At 35.4% G+C, this 21,809-nt stretch overlaps 1 protein-coding gene across 1 annotated transcript in view; it reads left to right on the top strand.

The window, feature by feature from the left end:
• The window catches only part of Sulf1 (Extracellular sulfatase Sulf1), a 76,617-nt gene that overhangs the window by 20,009 nt on the left and 34,799 nt on the right, over nucleotides 1-21,809 (top strand). Inside the window, exons 3-4 of the mRNA XM_085951612.1 lie at nucleotides 1,796-1,947; nucleotides 3,456-3,625. Coding sequence (XP_085807738.1) covers nucleotides 1,796-1,947; nucleotides 3,456-3,625 — 322 coding nt within the window. The remainder of the gene's footprint in view (nucleotides 1-1,795; nucleotides 1,948-3,455; nucleotides 3,626-21,809) is intronic.

The following is a 21,809-nucleotide window of genomic DNA, read 5'->3' as shown; positions in this document are numbered from 1 at the left end:
CTGAAACCCAATAATTTCATATCCTCAAACTGTCAAACCCATGGCCCCCACATCCAGAAGCGTGCCCCCCTACTTATCGCTAAGGGTAAAGTGCAGTGTGATGCGCTGCAGTAGCGTTGTACGCGGTAAAATTAAGGTGTACCTATTCTTAGCGACTTTTTGTATTTTTTATCTGTACATCCATTTGAATTATGGAGTTGTCGAGTATCGGCACACAGTTAACAATTGCTGAAGTAAAATAGCGCCTCAGGCAACTTTTTTTACTATTAGAAATTTGTGATCTGTGTTTATCTGACTAAATCTTGTCGACTCGTCACGATGGACCTTTCCTGAGCCCGGGCCTCCAGGCTAGAGCCCTATCAACCCCCCCGCCCTTGTGGGGGCCATGGTCAATCCCATTGTCTTTCCTACTTAATTCTAAGCCTTTTCCGTAATATCCTTACGGGAATATTGTGGCAGCCTGTAATTATATAGGCAAGAGTATTTCTCAACATCTGCCACATATATTAAATTAAAAATCGGTTCGCTCTTTTTTTTTTAACTTTTGACGTTTTGACTTGTTATTGCTTCATGCTTGTTTAGTTAAGTTCAGTGCTACCAATTTTGGTAAGAAAATATGATTTTTCATCGAATCTATTGATATTGGTACCACTGTTTTATGGGTGACTGGAAACTGAGAGACCAGGAGACTAGCATGTCGCGACTCTTCGGTTTCGGTCGCGGACTGAACTGAGAGATTCCAGACGCCATTGAAATACATTAGCTAGAAACTGGAGTTTCAGTCTTGTCTTTTTTGATTATTCACGTTGAGCGGATGGCCTAAGACTACAATAATTTACATATTGTCTAGGTTAGTTTTTTAAATTAAATTAAACCCTGCCTAAATCATACCATAAAGTTTAGGTGTGCTATGGGCGATCCGAAAAAATAGTGCACACTTTTTCAATCATACATATTTGTTTACGTTGAATTAAGAATACATATTAACACATGGTGTTGGTTAGTTTTTTTTTAATTCAGCCCTGCCTGAACCAAACCATAATAGATAACAAATATTATTCTATCTATTAAATATCCAAAATTATGTATGATTTAATAGCATAATTTTAGATATGTTATAGATAAATGAACATTTTTCGACTAATTTTTTATAATAATTTCGACAAATACGTATGACTGACAAAGTTTAGTGTGTACTATTTATGTCGGACTTAACAACCTACCTCCACCCTTTGTCACTGTGCCTTATCCGTATTATTAAAGAAAAAATACATTTTGATCGTATTTCAAGTGTCCAATTGATTGATTGTCCGGCTCATAGTAAATGTGTTTGATAATTTGAACAAAGGCTAATTTAGCAGAAATGCCATCCATTAACATTAACTATATGTCGAAGCGGGAAATTTTATTGTACAACGTAATTTGGTCTCAATGATATACTTCCATCTATTTCCGATACAACAGCTTCCGATGAACTGTGATACGGCCGACTGCATACGTACAAATTTACGGACACGCGCTATAATATAAAATTATTGTCCATGATGTCTGTATAAAAATCACAAGCAACTCAAAGGGACCTTGATCAAGTCAAGGATGGATTAATATGCTAAAAAGAGGAATCCGTTTCCGAGTTTCGGAAATGCACCATTCGTCACAAACACGTTAGCTTTTTATATCACTGGGTAAAACTGAAAATGTCCAGTGCCTGTAAACTGATGTTTTCATCCGTTGACAGTAGCTGTTTAATATTATGTATTATGATTAATAAAGTGTTTTGTCTTCTTCTTTCTAGGCTACTTCGGGAAGTACCTGAACAAGTACAACGGGTCGTACATCCCGCCGGGCTGGCGCGAGTGGGGAGGTCTCATCATGAACAGCAAATACTACAATTATAGCATCAACATGAACGGGAAGAAGATCAAGCATGGATTTGATTATCACAAGGTAAATAAAAAGAATCAAGCGTCTGTGCCACGGTTACATTTAAATTGTACTTAAAACATTTCACTGTGACACAGTTCGCCGGGGTGCCGGACGAAATCCCGAAGGCTGAAATCCCGAATGACCGGAATTCCGAAGGCCGAAAACCCGAAAAATAAAAAAAATACAAACAGTGATAATTGCGCAATCCTAACACTTATCTTGAATTGCGCAATTATTACTGTTTGTATTTTTTTATTTTTCGGGATTCCGGCCATTCGGGATTTCGGCCATTCGTGATTTCAGCATTCGGAATTTCGGTGTTCGGGATTTTGACTTTCGGGATTTCGGCCATTCGGGATTTGAGCATTCGGGATTTCGACCCAAACCCAGTTCGCCGTGAGCTTTCTTATCAGAAAAGATGACCGTATAGGTACTATAGTGGTCTCCAATTTTATTAGATTCAATATGAATAATAATTCAATTTTCATAGCTGATTTTGGCAAAAATCATGAATTCAAGAATGAAAACCTAACCTAACCTAACAAATAATCCAGTATATCAACTATTTTCAAAATTTGTTTGGTGCTGGCTTCCTGTAACGTGAAAACCGACAAGAACCGTGTTTTATTTAGACATGATTTTATGTCAGTACTATACGACCCAAAGAGGTTCGACGATCTTAAATACACGGTCATATTTATATTTCCGGTACAACATTTCACGGTGAAATGTGATACGGCGAACTGCATACGTACAAGTTTCCGGACACGCTGTGCCTCACGGTGATGTAATGGTAGAGTGCCTGCCAGTGAAGTCCTGGGTAGACCGTGCTTTGCATAGTGGCGGCATATTATAAAGGGCGGCGAATTAAGGATCAAATACAAACATTGCACTGTATTATTTTAATATTACCTCCATTCGCCGTCCTCTATAATGTTCTGCTCATGGCACATTAAAAAAAGCACAATTGCATATTAAAAATATAAAACAGTCCTGCGCATCTATTCTATACACAAGACTATCAGTATATCAGTCGCTTTCGGCGGCTATCGAGGGTGGTTTTTCATATTTTTTTTATTGAAGTATTATAATTCTTACAATAAACTGATTGTAATTGTTATAATAAGTGCTATGTTTTACTAGCACCTCTCTTGGGTGTGCTAACTTTTAGAGCGAGATGGACAGTGCTTACTGTTTAAACGGCTAACTTATTGTAACAATTATAATACCTCAATACAAAAATATGATAAACCACCCTCGATAAACGCCGATAGCAGTGTTGTGTATAGAATAGATGCGCTGAAGTAAAGTAGCGCATTAACTTAACTTTATTTTACTATTAGACTAAATTTGTGATGCGTGTTAATCTTACTTTGCTGGTCGACCCGCCACGCATGGCCCTCAAGCTAGAGCCCTTGTGGGGGGCATTGTGCCGCCCCTATGCAACGCATGACCTGCCTACCCCCACGGGACATCACTGATTATTGGAGTTAATTATTTGAATGTGTTAATAATATCTTTTCTCCTAGGACTACTATCCGGACCTGATAACAAACGACTCCTTGGCTTTTCTGCGGCACAGCAAGCAGCGGTCGTCGAGGAAACCTGTTCTACTGGTCTTATCGTTCCCGGCGCCGCATGGACCTGAGGATGCTGCGCCACACTTCACACATCTATTCTTCAATGTCACGACGCATCAGTAAGTATTGATAATTTATTGTTAAGTATATAACTCGCGTTCGTGTATGTTACTTATTCTTGTCCTACCGCTGTTGGGCCCACCAGGCCATACGACCTGGTCGCCACAAAGGCATTGGATGCGTCAAAAAAATGCGGTGTCTTAATTATTGCGGACGTAAAGATCTCTTCACATAGTTTTATATATTCAAGTATTGGATAACTGCTCCTGAAATATTCTCAGGCATAAACTGGTGATGCTTTACAATTTACATGAATCGGCGTAGTCGGTTATTTCTTAATTTATTACGTTGCTATCATCGCCCCCACAAGGGGGGGGGGGGGGGTGAAGCTAAATGAGATGAACAGAAGACAAAAGCGATTTAATAAAATATCGACCTTTGTTTTGTCTATTTAGATTTGCATGCACTTTTCTTGCGCCAATGATCCTGGTCTGGAGGTCGTCGAGTACAGGATGTTGGGGCCATGATCACTATACTCTTTTGAGGGGGCCTACGCAACGAACGCTATTTCAAAATTTCAACAAATTTAACAAAAAATAAATCTGATAATTATTATTCTAATAGCAACTGCATCAACATAGATACACTGTGCATGTATAAATTTATATTGGTGTACCTAGAGTTGGGTTTCGGGAATTTTCCGACGGGAATTCTCGAGAAATTTTTGAGATTTTCTATCCCGAATCTCGAGAATTGAAATTTTTAATATTTCGAGAAATCCCGGATCTCGAGAATCTTTCCTCGGGATTCGGGATTTCTTTATTATCAAATATTTTTTGAAAAAACGATTTTCTATATGAAAAAAATGAACAGAAAACACAAAACACGTTCAAAGACTGATCGGGGCATTTAACACAATTAAGCCAACGTCGACTTAAAATGAGCGCAATTTTTGCAACATCAGGGAATTTTGTGTCTAAAAAACGTATGCGATTATCAAACGCAGCGATTGACAGTCTGTGTTTTTTGAAATCCTATTTTAATAAGCAATGTTTTGAATTATTTTTGTTTTCCTACTTCTATTTTGTTTGTCTTCTTACATAAATTGAAAAAATCGTATTTTTTTGGAATTTGTCTGTTTTTACACAGATTTTAGGATTTTTACGGGTATTTTTTAAATTTCCTGATATCTCGAGAATTCTCGAAAATTCTTTTCTGGAAATCCCCAATCTCGGGAATTCAAAATTTCATCTTAGTTTTGTTTTTGTGAAAATGTAAAAACCGTCTACCTATCTACATTCAGTTGTAATATAATTTCATTGAGATTTTGATGGAGAAGAATTGTTATTTCCTTCCTTAACTTACGTGACAGTTGTTTTAAAACCAACCATGAGGATGCCTTAATTGATTCTTGATTTGATAGTTTTCCCTTACCGTCGCGCAGTATTCTCTTAAATCGATAGAAGGGTAATTTGAAGATGACTGCAATGCGTCAATTTGCATTTGAAGGCATATAAAATACAGTTAACAGAAGAACTTCAATTGAGTGACCATTATTTGGTGCGTGGAAATTTTGCTGATTGAGCTTTAGAGCAACTTGAAACAGACCCATTATTTCATGAAAAAATCATCTTCAGCGATGAAGCTTATATTTGGTTAAATCGATTTATAAATAAGTACAAATTGTTGTCGCATTTGGAGTAATAAAAAACCACTTGCTTTTCTTTAAACACCTTTACATCTACAAAAATTAACAGTTTGGTGTAGTTTATGGTCTGGAGGTGTGATTGGACCGTATTTTGTTGAAAACGAAAATGGCAATGCAGTTACTACGAGGGTGGGTCAATAATTCCTTAGAAAAAAGTATTAAAACAGTTTTTATTTTTGTATTTTTTTTTTATTTCTCAACATAATCTCCTTGGAGCTCAATACACTTGGTTAGACGTTTCTCAATATTTTTTAAACCGTCAGAAAAATAAGTTTTCGGAAGGTCCTCAAAATAAGCATTTGTCCGATCGATGACTTCTTCATTTGAAAAAAAACGTTGTCCACTTAGCCATTTTTTTAAGTTTGGGAAAAGGAAAAAGTCACTGGGGGCTAAATCTGGCGAATACGGTGGGTGGTCGACCAATTCGAACTTCAATTCTTCAATTTTAGCCATTGATCGTAAACATGTGTGAACACGGGCATTGTCCTGATGAAAGAGGATTTTTTTCCTGTTTAAATGAGGCCGTTTTTCTTCAATTTTGTTTTTTAGCTGGTCCAATAAAGATGCATAATAATCCCCTGTTATTTTTTTTCCTTTTTCCAAATAGTCAACGAAAATAATTTCACGTGCATCCCAAAATACAGTAGACATAACCTTACCAGCTGATTTTACGGTTTTCGCCTTCTTTGGACATGGTTTGCCTTCGCAATCCACTGCTTTGACTGTTCTTTCGTCTCGGGAGTATAGTGGTGTATCCATGTTTCATCTACAGTCACAAAGCGACGAAAAAAATCATCCGGATTGCGTTGCATGAGCGACAACATGGCTTTAGAGGCCACCACCCTATTGCGTTTATTGTCGACTGTGAGCAAACGCGGCACCCATCTTGCAGAAATATTTTTCATGCCCAATTTGTCATGTAAAATAGAAATGACGCTACCTTTTGAGATCCCTGTAACCTCAATTATCTCACTCAACTTTAATCTTCGGTCACTTAACACCATATCGTGGATTTTATTGATCATTTCTGGTGTAGTCACCTCTACAGGACGTCCTGAGCGTGGTTCATCCTTTGTTGATGTACGACCACGTTTAAATTCATTTAACCAGTTATAAATAGTTGCAAGTGAAGGAGCAGATATGCCGTGAACTAAATCCAACTCATTTTTTATTTCCTTTGCTGTTAACCCTTTTATATTAAAATGTTTAATAACAGCTCTAAACTCAATTTTCTCCATTTTCCATTTTTCCATTTTCCACAAGCAAATTTTTTTTTAAATGTACGAGAAACACACAACAACCCGACCAATCTGATTGAAACTTCGCAGCATACTGAATCGGTAGTGCCGCTGCATGAAAACAAACCGCTTACAGTACTAGTCGCGCCACCTGTCGGCTTTTCTAAGGACTTATTGACCCACCCTCGTATCAATGGAGGACACTACAGAAACATGATTAGCTACTGATTTTTTCTGGCATGAATTGAATGATTTTGATCTGGACGATACGAATGTATTATCTCTTATTTGATAATCCTACATTACCGGATAGTGGCCGAAGTCATTTCTCAATAACAAACCTACCTATTATTAGATGTGTATACGTACACACCTGCGTTATTTATAATATCTACTTGTACCGTTTTACTCCGAGCAATTAAACCGGTCCATAAAAATAATGTAAAGACCTAAATCATTAAACGGAAATGCACGCTGGGCAATATATGCATTTTAATATTGTTATAAAGCACTGACTGATGCGCTATTCGCCGATACGCAGTTAAAAGTTTATTATTGCAAGCCGAAGTCAGTCATGTCAAATTTTATTGTGTTCTCTGAGACGTTAACCTATCCGATGCCGTCAAAGATTGCGAGCTTTGCCTGCCGACTCGTTCCTGTCATATTATTTCCATTTGTTGATTTTTATATATATCCACCCCGAAATGGGGTCATACTTGATACTTGGCGTCAGTATCTTATTGATAATTTCATCTTACCTATCGGAAGAAAAACAGTAGCTTAGCACAGTGACTTCCCGTGGGGGCGGCAGTTACTCAAAGGGCGGCAAATCGAGGAGAATCATTAGGTATATATAGAAAGCTACCTAAACTTAGTAATAACGGAAATATCTTCCAATTAAAAAATCAGCTCACTGGTTGGAAACAAAATATACTTATCTATTAATTAGGTAAGTACTATACAATTTTCAACAGGACTTTATTTTTTTGACGGGTTTGAGATGTCTAGTTTACTTCCGTTGTCCTTGGACGTCACGTTCTTCTCAGTCACTCGCGAGTTATGGAAGTTTGCAGGTGTATTTTTAAATGTACCTATCTGAAACTGTAGACTCGCAATATTGTCTATTGAAGCAGAGATGGCATTTATGTTAGATTTAGTAGTCTAGGTACCTATATCTTGTTAATAATGTATCCATACTACATAATTTTTAGATATTGGAGTCATGAAAGGATGATAAAAAGTATTGTATAAAAAAATGTGGCGGCATTTTGGCACTGCCTAAGGGCGGCATTTTGTCTAGGGACGTCACTGGTTTAGCAAGAAGTGTGGTAGGGGCGCAATAGTGGAGTTTCCTTTAACATGCAAGAATAAATCTCTTTGGTGCTTATTATCTTTAAAAAAAATGCTTCGGTATGCAATACTAAATACGTATTACAATTTCTTTAGCACTGTTATCTGATTATTCATTGTTCTTCCTTATTTTTTTTTCCAGTTTTAGGGAACATATAATTTGAAATTAATATCAAGTGTTCATAGGTACAAGTTTTGTATAAACCTGAGGAGCGCATTTTTCGTTACTGCTTCTGGCGTTAAAACACCTTGTTACGCCCCTGCTTGCAACTAGCAGTATTTTTTGAATACTGTAGAATCTCACTAAACCAGCACTATAATATAACATCTGATAGTGCCGGATTACTGAAATGTATTAAAATTAGGTAAATAAAAACATGAATAATAATATGATATACCTACATAATTAATAAAAAAAAACAGTTGTATGTATAGTAACAAAACATTAATTTGTTAACAAAAATAATCTCTTATCGATGACAGTTTCTCACATTTAAATAGTTTTCTTGTTGACCGCGGAGCTTTTAATTACTTTTTAATAACCGCATTTAAATAACATTTATAAGGGTAAAAGTAGGTACTTCCTTAATAAATTTTATAAGGGTTCGTTGTGTTGTTGAAGGTATAACTATGGCGAAACCTGAGCTCGTACCTGGCTCACCACAATAGCTCACTGTACACTGATAGGGTTACGGGAAGCCGTGTATACCATTTTCAGTCCAAACAAGACTACTGTGTTGAGCAGGGTTTAGCAAGAATAGCTCACTGTAGTTTGATAGGGTTACGGGAAGCCGTGTATACCATTTTCAAACCAAGCAAGACTAGTATGCTGAGTCAGGGCCAAGCTGGCTCAAGGTTAACTGATGATTCTAGGCCGTGTGTCGCCTTATATTGCCAACTGGGCGACCCCTTCCTCGCCGTCCAGCTGATAAGGCTGGTGCGCTCCGGTGGGGAACGACTCGATAGTGGGAACGCGCTGTGGTGGGGGCGCCCGCGTTGGCTGTAGACGACGGATGCTGTGCGAGGGAGAAAGTATTTGGAGGTCCAGCGCTACACATGCTTATTATATTGGCGGCTCTTGTGGTGCAGTGCGTAAGGCACTTGCCTTCCACCCGAGAGTTCTGGGTTCGATTCCCGGTGAGGACACAATATTTATGTATTTTCTCAAAGCCTGGGTGTTTTTGATTGTTCAAAATTACTATCAAACACCTTGTACGAAAAAACAAGGACATGGTTATTAATAATTCAAAAAAAAAACATGCTTATTATATCGAATGACCAATTAATTAGTGTACAACGGGTGTTCCGTCTAAATCAACATGTTTTCAAATATTGCCGGATTACTGGATGTACATCCAGAGTGTCGGATTATTGAACGTAGCATTGGTCTAATCTCGTTATTCGTTAGTGTCGCACAACCAATAAATATAAATCATACAGCTAAAAATCACTGAATGTACAACATTTGGTCACCGTTAAAATATGGTAAGTATGTAAGATTTGTGTTATTGGTGACATACTATTATTCCAGCTTGTTATGAGAAGTTTTAAGCAATATGCACATTTTACAAGCTAAATGCCTATTCAAAAATGCTAGATCTGGAATGAAAAACGTTAAGTTAGCAACGCTATTAACAACACCTCCGTGTGACACATCACTGCGCTACAATTTTTCAAGATAGATCTTGTCAATAAACGTATTCTAACGTATATTACTTATATAATAAAATTTCATGCATTTAGAATGAAACTTTATAGTATTAATTAATCAATAACTGCTAGTAGGGAATTCTGTGAATCTAAAAAAAATATGATGATGTTGACGTCACGTAAATAAAAATCTGTTAGTGGCTGCCCGCTAAAAAAAACTCTGCTTTATGGCAGTGAAATAAAAACGTGCAGTAAAACTTGTGTTTTTTATTGCGTACATAAACGTCTTTTGGCATCGATAGCAGTTGTAAAGGTTAACAATACAAATTTTATGATATTTTTGACCCCTCGCATGCCTTGTACACGTTATATACGATGCATTATTATTGCGAACAAAATAGTCGCGTATACCTATACTGAATGACCTTTTCTTACAATACATGTCATTAATTTTTCTAGTATCCGATAATAAAATTCTAACGATAATCTTTAGTTAGATGCATATTCTAATGATGCAGTCAGGTGTCGGAAAACGTGAATTAATTACCCGAAATGAGGTAGAGGTGAAAATTTTTTGACAATACGGCAGTGGCGTAGGGTGGAGGTAGGCTATTACGATTCGCCATAAATAGTGCATACTAAACTTTGTCAGTCATACGTATTTGTTTGTTTAATGTTTAAAAATATGCAATTAAATCATACATAACTTTGAACATTTTATAGAAAGAATAATATTATTTTAACTATTATAGTTTGGTTTAGGCAGGACTAGAAGAAATGTACCAACAATATAGGTATTGTGTAATATTATGTATTAATCCAACGAAAACAAATAAGTATGAATGAAAAGGTGTGCACAATTTTGTTGTATTGCATAAAATATACCAAAACTATTATGGTTTGGTTTAGGCAGGGTTTAATTGATTTTTAAAAACTTACCAACACTATCTTTAAATTTTAGCATTAGTTCAATAAAACAAATACGCATAGCTAATAAAGTTTAATGTGCACTATTTATGGCGGATCTTAACAGCCTACCTCCACACTTCGCTAGTGCAATATGGACACTGTCTCTGACAATGAAGATTGCAAATATTTTAAAGCATGTTATCGCCAATTAGTATTTCAATATTATTATTAGGGGAAAAGTAACTGTCCGATATTGAGAAATATCGGATATCTGAATAAATGTGTCGATACTTCAAAGTGTGACGGCCTTAAGCAGGCTCTCACATCAAAACTCGCCTCGCCTGCAACGTGTTGAATACGACGATGTGACGTCATCGTTATTCACAAATCACACGTTTCTAAATGGAGCTCCGCAGATTGGTTGAATGCGACTGTTTAGTTTGAATAAAACATCTGCTGTTGCAATCGACAAGTTGCATGCTTCTCGGGCTCCGAGTCGATGACGCCAAGTCGCATAAAAACACCTACGAATTGGTCATTCCTATACCGGCTCGCCGATCGCCACATCCAAATATCTATACGTTTCGAAGGTTACGTGCGACTGTCGCTAGGTAGGCGCAGTCTTCATATCGCAGACCGGATCGCCGTACTTTGAAGGTTTGATTTATGGCTGCCGCACAGCGAGTTTAGATGTGAGAGCCGGCTAATTGAAGACCCGAGAATAAGAACAGGATATAAACCAAAAAGTCTAAAAACGGTTTTCCGGTAATTTCATATTAATTAAAAAACCTCTATCGATGAGTTCGAGAACGAGATATAACGAACTCCTACTTTTGCCACAAGATGTCAGTAGTGGTATCAAATTCAGCTAAAAGCTAACTTCACTTAGAATGAGAAAGATATATATTATAAACCATTTATATCTCGTTTTCATTCTAATTCGAACGTCAGTGATATTTTTAGCTGTCAATTCAAACGTGTATAATATGTCCAGTGAACGTGAAGATAATATGTTCAAGAATATGGAAGATAGTGACTCTGAGTACATCTTAGAAAGTGAGGAAGAAGAAATTAGTACTCCTCGTCGTCCTAGGAAGGAAATAAATAAATAATAAATAATAAACAACTGGCGAAAATGTTAAAGATGTTGATCCCCAAAATGAATGAAAAATATTTTTGATACTCATATTTTGTAACATTTTTACTTGTAAGTGATAAAAAAACATTTATGAAAATAAATAAGCCAAAAAACGGAATTAATATTCACTTACTTAGTATTTAAAAATAAAATAATAAAATTGATATTGAAAACAGGATAAAGACCAAAATATGTATCTGCAAATATTTAATTATTTTGGCCCACACATATTTTTTAAATCAGTTTATTGGCTCTCCTGTAAAATTCACTATTTGGTCTTTGTATAGTTTTCATTCTAATGTCTTCAATTGTATCAGTAAATAAATAATCAATTAGGGGAGGGAGTTAGTTTTGCATTCAATTCTCAACACTTACATAGATCTGGGCAATCAAATTGAAAATGGGAAGTAAATCGCTTAATTGGCAGTAAAACTTTAAATTGATTCTTGCTTTGTGATTAAATCAAATTTAACTGATTGTTGGTATAGTAACGATTCTGTTTATTGATTTATTTTGAAACGACCCAGCTGAAAATGTCTGTTTTCATTATTTGTAAAAGCGGCAGTTGTTTAATGCAGTGTTTTCCAACAATTTCCGCGGCATGGTACACTTTTCAAAATATAAAACTTTTCATGGCACACTGCACTCTGAAGAATAGTTAGTTACTTATATACATACACCATTTTTTTTATTCAATGTTGTATTCACTATTAAATTTAATATATGATAATTAAGACTTCAGTCGCGTAGCTATTATGTCGTTGTGATTAGGTTGGCCGAAACCCAAAGGCTACTGGTTCGCGTCTCGTCAATATATATGTATAATAATAAGTATGTCTCTGAGGTTTCCATATTATGTATTAAGTTTTTTTTTACTCTTAAATCAACCTATTTTATAACATACCGGTAGGGCTCCGCACGCCCGTAGGTATAAACACGCGCGATACTATGATCTTACTCCGTACTTCATTTATCGTTTGTCAATTTATGACTACGGCCGTATGTTGTAGCTTAGCCACTGGGAAATGCCAATAGAAATGGCGTATTTCAAAAAAATACTACCTTATTCTTAGGTCAATAATTATTATAAAGCAAACATTATTCGTAGAACGTTTATCACATTTGAATGGTCAATCTTATAATCAGTATCTTAAAAAAATATCTTTAAATGTGTAAATCTTGCTCATTTTTTGAATAATAAAATGCCTAATTCTTGTCAAATTTGGGATCACAGAGATTATCAATATAATTTTTTATTGTAAATATTTCACTATAATAATGTCGACATAAATTTTACTAATGGTTTTATAAATGCTTTTAAAAATTAATAAATATAAAAAATCGTAATACCACTTCACATGGACGTACATATGACTATATTCTAAAACATTAGAGCGAGAGTACTATTGTATTTAATAAAAATACTTTATGCAGTCATCAAATGTTTAAAATAAATATAAAGGATAATAAGGCTTCAAAATTATGTAAATAGATTATCTACAACGTTTAAGAAATGTCCAGAATCATGCTTTGAAAATAGCATAAAAGCTCCATTTTGATGTACGTTGAGCATGTCCCCCCACCGAACCGAAAAAACCGATATATTTTTTTTTTGTTCGGTTCCGGTTTTCGGTTCAGTTCCGGTTCGAAGCCCTGGTTTATATTCGTCCAACTTATTCGTCTTTATTTATGATGTATACATTTTCTTCGACCATGTCAGCCCTTTAGCTGGAGCTATATGGACACCACACAGCGCCTCCTTGTCGCTCGCCAGTCTTCTTGCGTCATTCCAGATCATACCAGCATCCCTTAGATTCGCCGTATACCCTCTATAGAGAGTATCTAGTGGCCTTCCATATTCCATTTCTATACTTATATACCTAACGATTCTCCTCGATTTGCCGCCCTTTGGGCAACTGCCGCCCCCAAGCGACGCTCAATCTGCCTACCCCCACGGGACGTCACTGGGTGCCATGATTCACTACCGTAATGCAGCACCGTCAGAATACAAGCGTCGAATAGGCGGCATTTGGTTTTGACTGACTACAGTCGCATGTCCCAGACAATCTGCATCGAGTTGATTGTTGCTTATTGAGTTTTTTTTTAATTTAATTTAATTTATTAAGGAAACAAGCAGTTACATATCGATTACAAAAATTTAAAATATAATAATGAAAAGTTATTGCAACCAGCAAAGTTTCCATGTATACATTATAATATAGTTAAGCCTAACAAGATAGAGAGTAAGAATAACATAAATAGGTATAAATAAATTACATAAGAAAATTACATGAGAAAAATGAGGAAGAATAATGAATAATTAAATTATATACAAAAAAAGTAACATAAAAAAATATACTTACCTATATATATAAGTATATTATATCTATTTATAGAATTTTTTTTTTTACAAAATTTTTACAATTTTTTTTTTGTTTGTTTTGTCGTTGCTATAATATGTGTAGGTATACAATATGGTATCAATAATTAATACTAAATAATTTGTTTCCATTATTTTATTAAGTAAGTATATAAAATATTATCTATAAAACGTATTTTTTCACATTCGTGGAAACTGGGATTCCCAATAAATTGTCGCGCCATTTTCCTGTCTGCCATATTATTATAAGTATACATTTTTATCTTTGCTGTGAATATAATTTGCTGTGTGAAATATAATTCAATTTTGTCTTCTCCGTATCGCTTATAATATAATAAATGTGAACTTAATTTTTCAAACGAAATTAATAGGTAGGTTGAAAAAATCTATGACTTCACAGAAATAAACCAAAGCGGTGGTACCCACTTACCTACGTGCCAAAATACGCTCAACAATTATTTACATGCTCGTTAGTCGTTATCGATGTGAAACTTGAAACTTTTTTATCCACGGTATCTTAACACTGTCTGAAAAGGATTACAATATGTAAAGTGTACGTAAGCCGTATCACAGTTCACCGTGAACTGCCGTATCGAAAAGAGGTGGCCATATCATTGAGATAAAAAAAAATAATGCACGAGCGCTCACCAGAACGGTATTGTTTGGGCATAACCTGATAACTGTTTTTTTGGTCATTTTATGTTAAGAGTAAAAATTGGGTCACTCTAGTATTATGTTCCATTTGGTAATAGCCCGATATCTATATTTCATTTAAAATGCTCAAAACGCTATTGTAATAATATGATGATGTGTGAACAAACACAGTGGTTAGTTTGGTCAAAACATGACCAAAGACCTTATCATAGCGACTGTTTTTAGGGAAAAGGGCGTTACCCTCTATTTTTCGAAAAGTGCTTTTATTAGACATTAACAATGTATACAACTAAATACACCTTATGTAAAAAGGAAGTAAGCCGCAAATGCCGATTTATTATCTAAATTCAGGTTTTAATTGAGCTTTAATTATGTTTTAATTTAATACCCTCAATTTCTGTAATAACTTCTTTAATTATTAGTACTTATATCGAAAATATATTACACTAAATTATCAATCATCATGCACCCAATGTCTGTGCCTATTTTTTTATTAAAATTAAACCAAAATCATTTAAAAAACGTTTTATGCCTCTCCTGTAAAATTTGTTCTGTGTGGGTTACGCCCTTTTTCCTAAACATGTTCGATAGTTTGATCACTGATAAGTGACCTTATTTTCCTAATTAGCGAAATACTTGACAATCTAAGTATTGTCATATTCTTCTTCAGTTATTTATTTTAAAATATTTTATTTTATTTATTTTAAACAAAAAAATGAACTGAAATTTATGTGGGCAATTCAAAGCTTAAAATGGCTCTCCTGTAAATTCAACATTTTGCAGTTAACAGGTTATGCCCAAACAGCACCGAATATACGTTACCGGATATGATTGCATTTGTACTTACCTACCTATTTTCTTCTGTCTTTCCCTTGTATTCAGGTGGTTTTTATTACCTATTTTTTGACATGAGTATTATTTTAATACTAATAAGGATGCGGTCATCTGTTTCCGCTACCGCTCACGGTGAACTGTGATACGACCAATACGTACAATTTCCGGACACGATATACCCCGTATTACTTACGTCTTGCGTAGGTCGAGCGGGCGCGCCACAAGTACATTTTTCATATACACATTTTTCCTAAACCGTCAGAAATCCCGATAGACCACGTCCTAAATTTAATCTATTTTTTTTTTGTTAAGCATTTTCTTGCATTAGGTATATTTTATTTAACTTCTTGAAAATATGCATGTAGATTGTAGGTCCACAGAAATGCGAAACATTTTAACGACGTCATACGCAATAATTCCTTTCGCATTCTGGGCACTGTCGACCTGTGTGTCCCTGATAACTATCTTAGAAATAGAGACCATCAGTTGTTTATTCTCCCAATGTGCAGAATCAACCTGCCACTGGTAATGCCAATTGGGAGGGCGATAACTATGTTCAACGAAATTGCTTCGGGTGTTGATATATTCCACCTACGTGAGAATGAGTATAGGTGGACGTTGTTTTATAAATTCTTAAAATAGGGTCTGCTTAACTCATCTGGTGTAGTTCCTTGTACCTATCTAACTTATATTTTTTGTATTTACACATTTCTACTGTTTAATAACATACTATCTATCTCTATACTGATCTATCTCTTTTTTTTATGTAATACTGTTTTATATTTCTTTGTTTCTAAATGTCATGGCGTGAACGCCTTAAACTTATAATTTGTAATGTCCACAATATGTTAAAAAATATATAAATGGAAATTAACGTTCTGTGTTTTGTTTATTGTATTTGTATTATCTTGCGAGTCGTTCAATATTCGACTGAAACGATCATTCGTTGTTCAAAATATAATGTTCAAAGCGCAATCATGTGGTAGGTATGTGTGTAATTTAATTTTCTAATTGATCATAGGCACAGAACAGATTAATAAATATAATTCCGATAGGCTATTCTCCAATACACTAGGTACTTACATTTTTACGCAAGGTTTTGAATGTGTGAATGTCCTATGAAAATGAAACACGCTTTATAGTCGTGCAATAGTTGGTGTTGCAACCTTCAAATACACAAATATTGAAAGAGCGTCGGTGCATAAAACGAGAGCAGTTGTCAAAACGAATGGCAAACGTATTTTTACAGGTGTTTAGTTTATTCCATATTCTTCCACTCTCGAGAACGGTTGCCTGTTTCTCCACAGCCTTTCCCTGAAAATAGGCCACCAATCCTCTTCCGAACATGTCTCCGCAATAATATCCTGACTTCTCAGGTTGAGATAGTAAAGCAATATGGCGCACACTTTCTCGGTGTATTGTGCGCAATTACCACCATAATTCCGCATTATAATAATAGATAATATTATTATACTGTTTTAAAATGATAAATAATTTTATCTCGCCAATAACCTTGAGTTTTGCATTTGAAATAATGAATTACAAATGTAAATAAAAGATTTTATGTTATTTGCTTTTGTTTTATTTATCAATTCAGCAAAATGCACACAATGTTTTTTTTTTTGCCGACGATTTTGGCTGACCCCCCAGATAAAAAAAGCTTTGTTATGACAGATGCTTGCCACCAGAGATGTATTAAGACTGCATTATTTATTAATACTAATTATTAATTTAATGTTTATAATAAATATTTATATATTAGATTTTTTTACTTGTCGTAGTCGGTAGATCATCCGCCTTTATACTCGTGTGTCGTGGATCCAGCTGATAATATTATTATATGTGGATTTATTTTAATGAGTGTTTGCTCCAGAGTCGTGATTTGATAATAATGTTGTCTACATATAGGTACATCTGACGAAAATGGAAGAATCGCCCTTATTGCAATGTAGATATAGTCCATTTGAAACAGGGCTCGAAATGGACCGGAGCGCCGTTCCGGTTCAAATCTCTTTAAAGTTACATTCCCCATACCCAGACACTCCGCACTTTTGAGTCTAGCGATAAACACCTGATCCGAGATGACGGTCCAATGTGAAACTGTAGACAAACGACCTTACTCAGACGCCGACTTATTTAATACTTTGGACGCTGAAGACGCACCTGGCGAGTAATGACCAGGCGGTCGATCGATGTAATTAACGTGCATTTTAAAGATGGTAATTAAAAAATCATTATCTAGTCAGTAGCGAATGAGAATACTATGCATATAATCTTAATAAACGTCGGGGCACCTTTGTTGCAACGGCTCTTTTATCTTTCATACATCGCCCATTTAATATGTCAATAGGGCGTTTATATTCCAATTGCCGCCCTTAATGTCTCGCAACCCTAATCTGACACTCTTTTCTTTTATCTATGGGCGCAGTGACCCCGTGTTTATTGCATTGTACGTACATGCATACTATTTCGACTCTGTCTCAAATGCATCGTACCTACCTATTATAATACTCCTTTTGATGGAAAACCAACACTACGAAGAGAAACACACACAGAGATAGTTCGGAATGAACTTGCAAGGCTGCCGACTCTTACTATATTGTAGTGCAGTTGTCACAAACCCGGTAGTTTTCTAATATAATAGGATTACATCTAAGGCTGCAGACACACGGCATTGCAGTGGACGTGCGTCGACGTAAGTTTTTATTGCAAGTTGGATTTGTTTTATCCAATTGGTGATTCTAATCGGATGCAATTGGAATCAAATAAGACCTATGTCGACGCACTTCGACTGCAATGCCGTGTGTCTGCGCCCCAAATTATAGGTATGTATCACAGTTCACCGTCAGTTGTCATACCGGAAAGTGACGGCCGTATAGCATTATTATCGCAGACAGTGATGTTCAAATTTTGTTAGAATCAATAATAACATAAATTTGATATTTGATAGGTACGACTTGACTTACGGGCACATACTTGTTAATTTACCTTTGTATCATTCAGAATTTTATGTACACATATTATATGATTGTATTTTAAATTTATTTCTCTACCTATTTTCTTCTGTATTCTGGTGGTTTCATTAAGTGTCTTATTTAAAGATGAATTTGATCTCAATACTATACGGCCAAATACATACGTACAAAATTCCGGACTCGATATACATAATATGACTCCCAGCTCGGTTTTCTCGACTCTTCTCAACTTAGTCATTTATTAGTCTAATAAAAATCTCTACCCTACATCAGTATGGTGCACAGTGTGTACATTTAGTTTCATTTATTTATGTAGATGAACAATACAAATTACAAATTCAAGACGTTCACTATTTGGAGGAAAATAATTAATTCAATATAACACGTAAATAATACCTACATTTATATGTGTGAAAGCAGTGTGATAAAAAAATACATTTGAGACTTAATACTAGAACAGACAATGTCAATATAGAAACATAGATTGTTCAGTCAGCAGAGAGTTTTTTTTAACGCAGATTACGTAGACGAATCGTCACAGGAATAGTTCAAACCAGTCATGCAATCATTAAATCATACCGAAATCTTAAGAAATTGCGTATTTTTCACAAATTGAGTAGTAGGTACATAATATTAGTGAAGTACAATGACATTAATATGGACGAAGCATCTAGAAAATAAAATGACACTCACTTTGTGTCGGGTCTGCCGGATGGCGAAATTCATATTTTAATATCAGTATCCTACGCTCAAATGAACATTCTGCTTGCAAGCGGTCTGGCGACACCGCTGGGTCTGCCCATACAAAATTTCTGACTGTCAGATTTCGACTCCACCGTTATTATTGTGTTACAAAATGCCAATGTGCCTAGTTAAAAATTGTAAAAAAATCTACTAAACACTCCAAGAAAGATGGGATATCTATCACTTTGCATGTGTTAGTATTATTTATTATTTATAAAATGCCATTTTAAGATATTGATGAATGTTTATTCAATGCAATTGAATGACAGGAACCATTGGACAGTCAGTCGCCTGTGATTCGCTGGGCTCACTTGCGTCTAATCTCCGAGAAGTCGTAAGTAACCGAGAATCTGTTTCTAACGCAATGAGTCATGACACTAATACGCCAATACAATAAAGGTTATATTACTATAAATTCTCGAAGCTTGTATCGCATAATGGAAACGGATACGTCAATGGTCACGTGACATCTACCTATACATCTGTGAATGACTTTCATGCACAATTTCTCGTGCGCGCCGGATATGAAGTGAGTCGTCCATTTAATATGTCATTGGTGAAGTATAACAAAATTTCTGTAACTAAGATCAAAATGGCCTTTAAATAATCACTTATAGAGTGGGTTTCGGGAATTTCCCGACGGGAGTTCTCGAGAAATTTTCGAGATTTTCCATCCCGAATCTCGAGAATTGAAATTTTTAACATTTCGGGAAATCCCGGATCTCGAGAATCTTTCCTCGGGATTTCTTTATTATCAAATATTAAATGAAAAAACTATTTTCTATATGAAAAAAGTGGACAGAAAACATAAAACGTTCAAAGACTGATCGTGGCATTAAACACAATAAAGCCAACGTCGACTCAAAATGAGCGCAATTTTTGCAACATCAGGGAATTTTGTGTATCGCGATAGACAGTCTGTTTTTTTTAAAAATTCCATTTTAATAAGTAATATTTTAAATTATTTTAGTTTTCCAACTTCTATTTTGATTGTCTTACGTAAATAAAAAAAATCATATTTTTTTGGAATTCGTCTGTTTTTACACTGATTTTAGGATTTTTACAGGTTTTTTTAAATTTTCCGATATCTCGAGAATTCTTTTCTGGAAATCCTGAATCTCGTGAATTGAAAATTTTATCATTTCAGGAAATCCCGAATCTCGAGATTGAGATTTTCTCGGGAAATACCGAACTCTAATCACTTAAACAGATACGTATTGTAAATAAAAAAGTAAGTAGATACACCAGTATTAGTTGTCCGATAAGTGAGGGCGCCACACGCTAACATTTGACATATCATTCAATACTTCTTATACTGTGAGGAGTTTAGTTCTAAACGATTTATGATGGTATATCTATTATATGACGTACCTATCATCACTGTCATCTTCAATAGTAATTGGATAGGAATGAGTTATAAACCCACCTCACGCAAGTAGCATATTATATCAATACCGAATAGATTTGATTGAATAAAGTTATTGCCCTTCCAATTGGGATCACCAATTGCAGGTTAGTTCTTATACTTGGTAGAACCAACATCTGATGCTCTCGATTCTAGTCGGATGCAATTGGAATCAAATAAGACCCTGCGTCGACGCACGTCCACTGCAATGGCGTGTGTCTGCAGCCTTATGTGAAAACAACTAACGGTCGACAACGGCAATTAAGTATAAATCAGTAATGTACCTACAGAAAATACATAAAAACAAATAGTTAGATTTATCCCTATAGTTTCCTTAGAATCTTTGTATAATAATATATAGGTACTGAGGATGGCTTAGATTTAGATTCTGGTTGTCAGATAATGAAAATGGACAGTCTTTCAAATAGCTTATATTTAATAAAATTTGTTTTAAAAAAAAGGTTGTCAATCTCTGGCAAATATGGACGAGTGCATTAAAGAAATTCACTCAACGTACTCAACTCAAGATGTACCTACAGTGTTCGCAAAAATTCTAAAAAAATCAAATAAATTCATTATTCACTTTAAGATTGACCGAACTTGACTGTATTGTGTTATTATCAACAGGGCACAGAAAAACACTATACAAACTACTAAGGCCGCAGACCAGGGTACTCAGAAATAATGGGAACTGAAATACATAACGGGTAAGGCGATAGCAGGTAACCGACTCGAGTAAGGAAGAATCCGGGTTAAACTTACACACGTGTCAAGAATACGTTTTACGTCGAATACTGAAAACCGCTCTCGGTGTTACACACACTATTGCACGTGCATAATTCGTGCTTCATTTTCGTAGGACACTACACGTTCAAAACCCGGCATCAGCATGCGGTGTATTGAATATAGCCTATCGGTATTCTATTTATTATCTTTTCTGTGGCGCAGACACACGGCATTGCCGTCGACGCAGGGTCTTATTTTATTCCAATTGCATCCGATTAGAATCACCAATTAGATAAAAACAAATCTTATTGGTGATTAAAGAAATCAAAGTGACTATGATTTTAATATTCGTTATCGTCAATCAACTTTCCGATCGAATGGTTGAGGGGATGAGGACCAAAGAGATGCAAGTGAAATCCAAGACGAAATGTGTCGCTGAGTTTCAAAACCCGCTATAACACTTTTTCCTTACTACCAAGGTTTTTGAATGTTTCAGTAGTGTTATAGCGGGATTTGATAGACACATTGATTT

The sequence above is a fragment of the Rhyacophila brunnea genome, unplaced genomic scaffold (genome assembly GCF_057557595.1).
Source record: "Rhyacophila brunnea isolate RB1 unplaced genomic scaffold, BYU_Rbru_1.0 scaffold_24, whole genome shotgun sequence".
In the NCBI taxonomy this organism is placed as follows: Eukaryota; Metazoa; Arthropoda; class Insecta; order Trichoptera; family Rhyacophilidae; genus Rhyacophila; species Rhyacophila brunnea.
The sequence above is the reverse complement of the archived record's forward strand: the minus strand, read 5'-3'. Positions and strand labels throughout refer to the sequence as shown.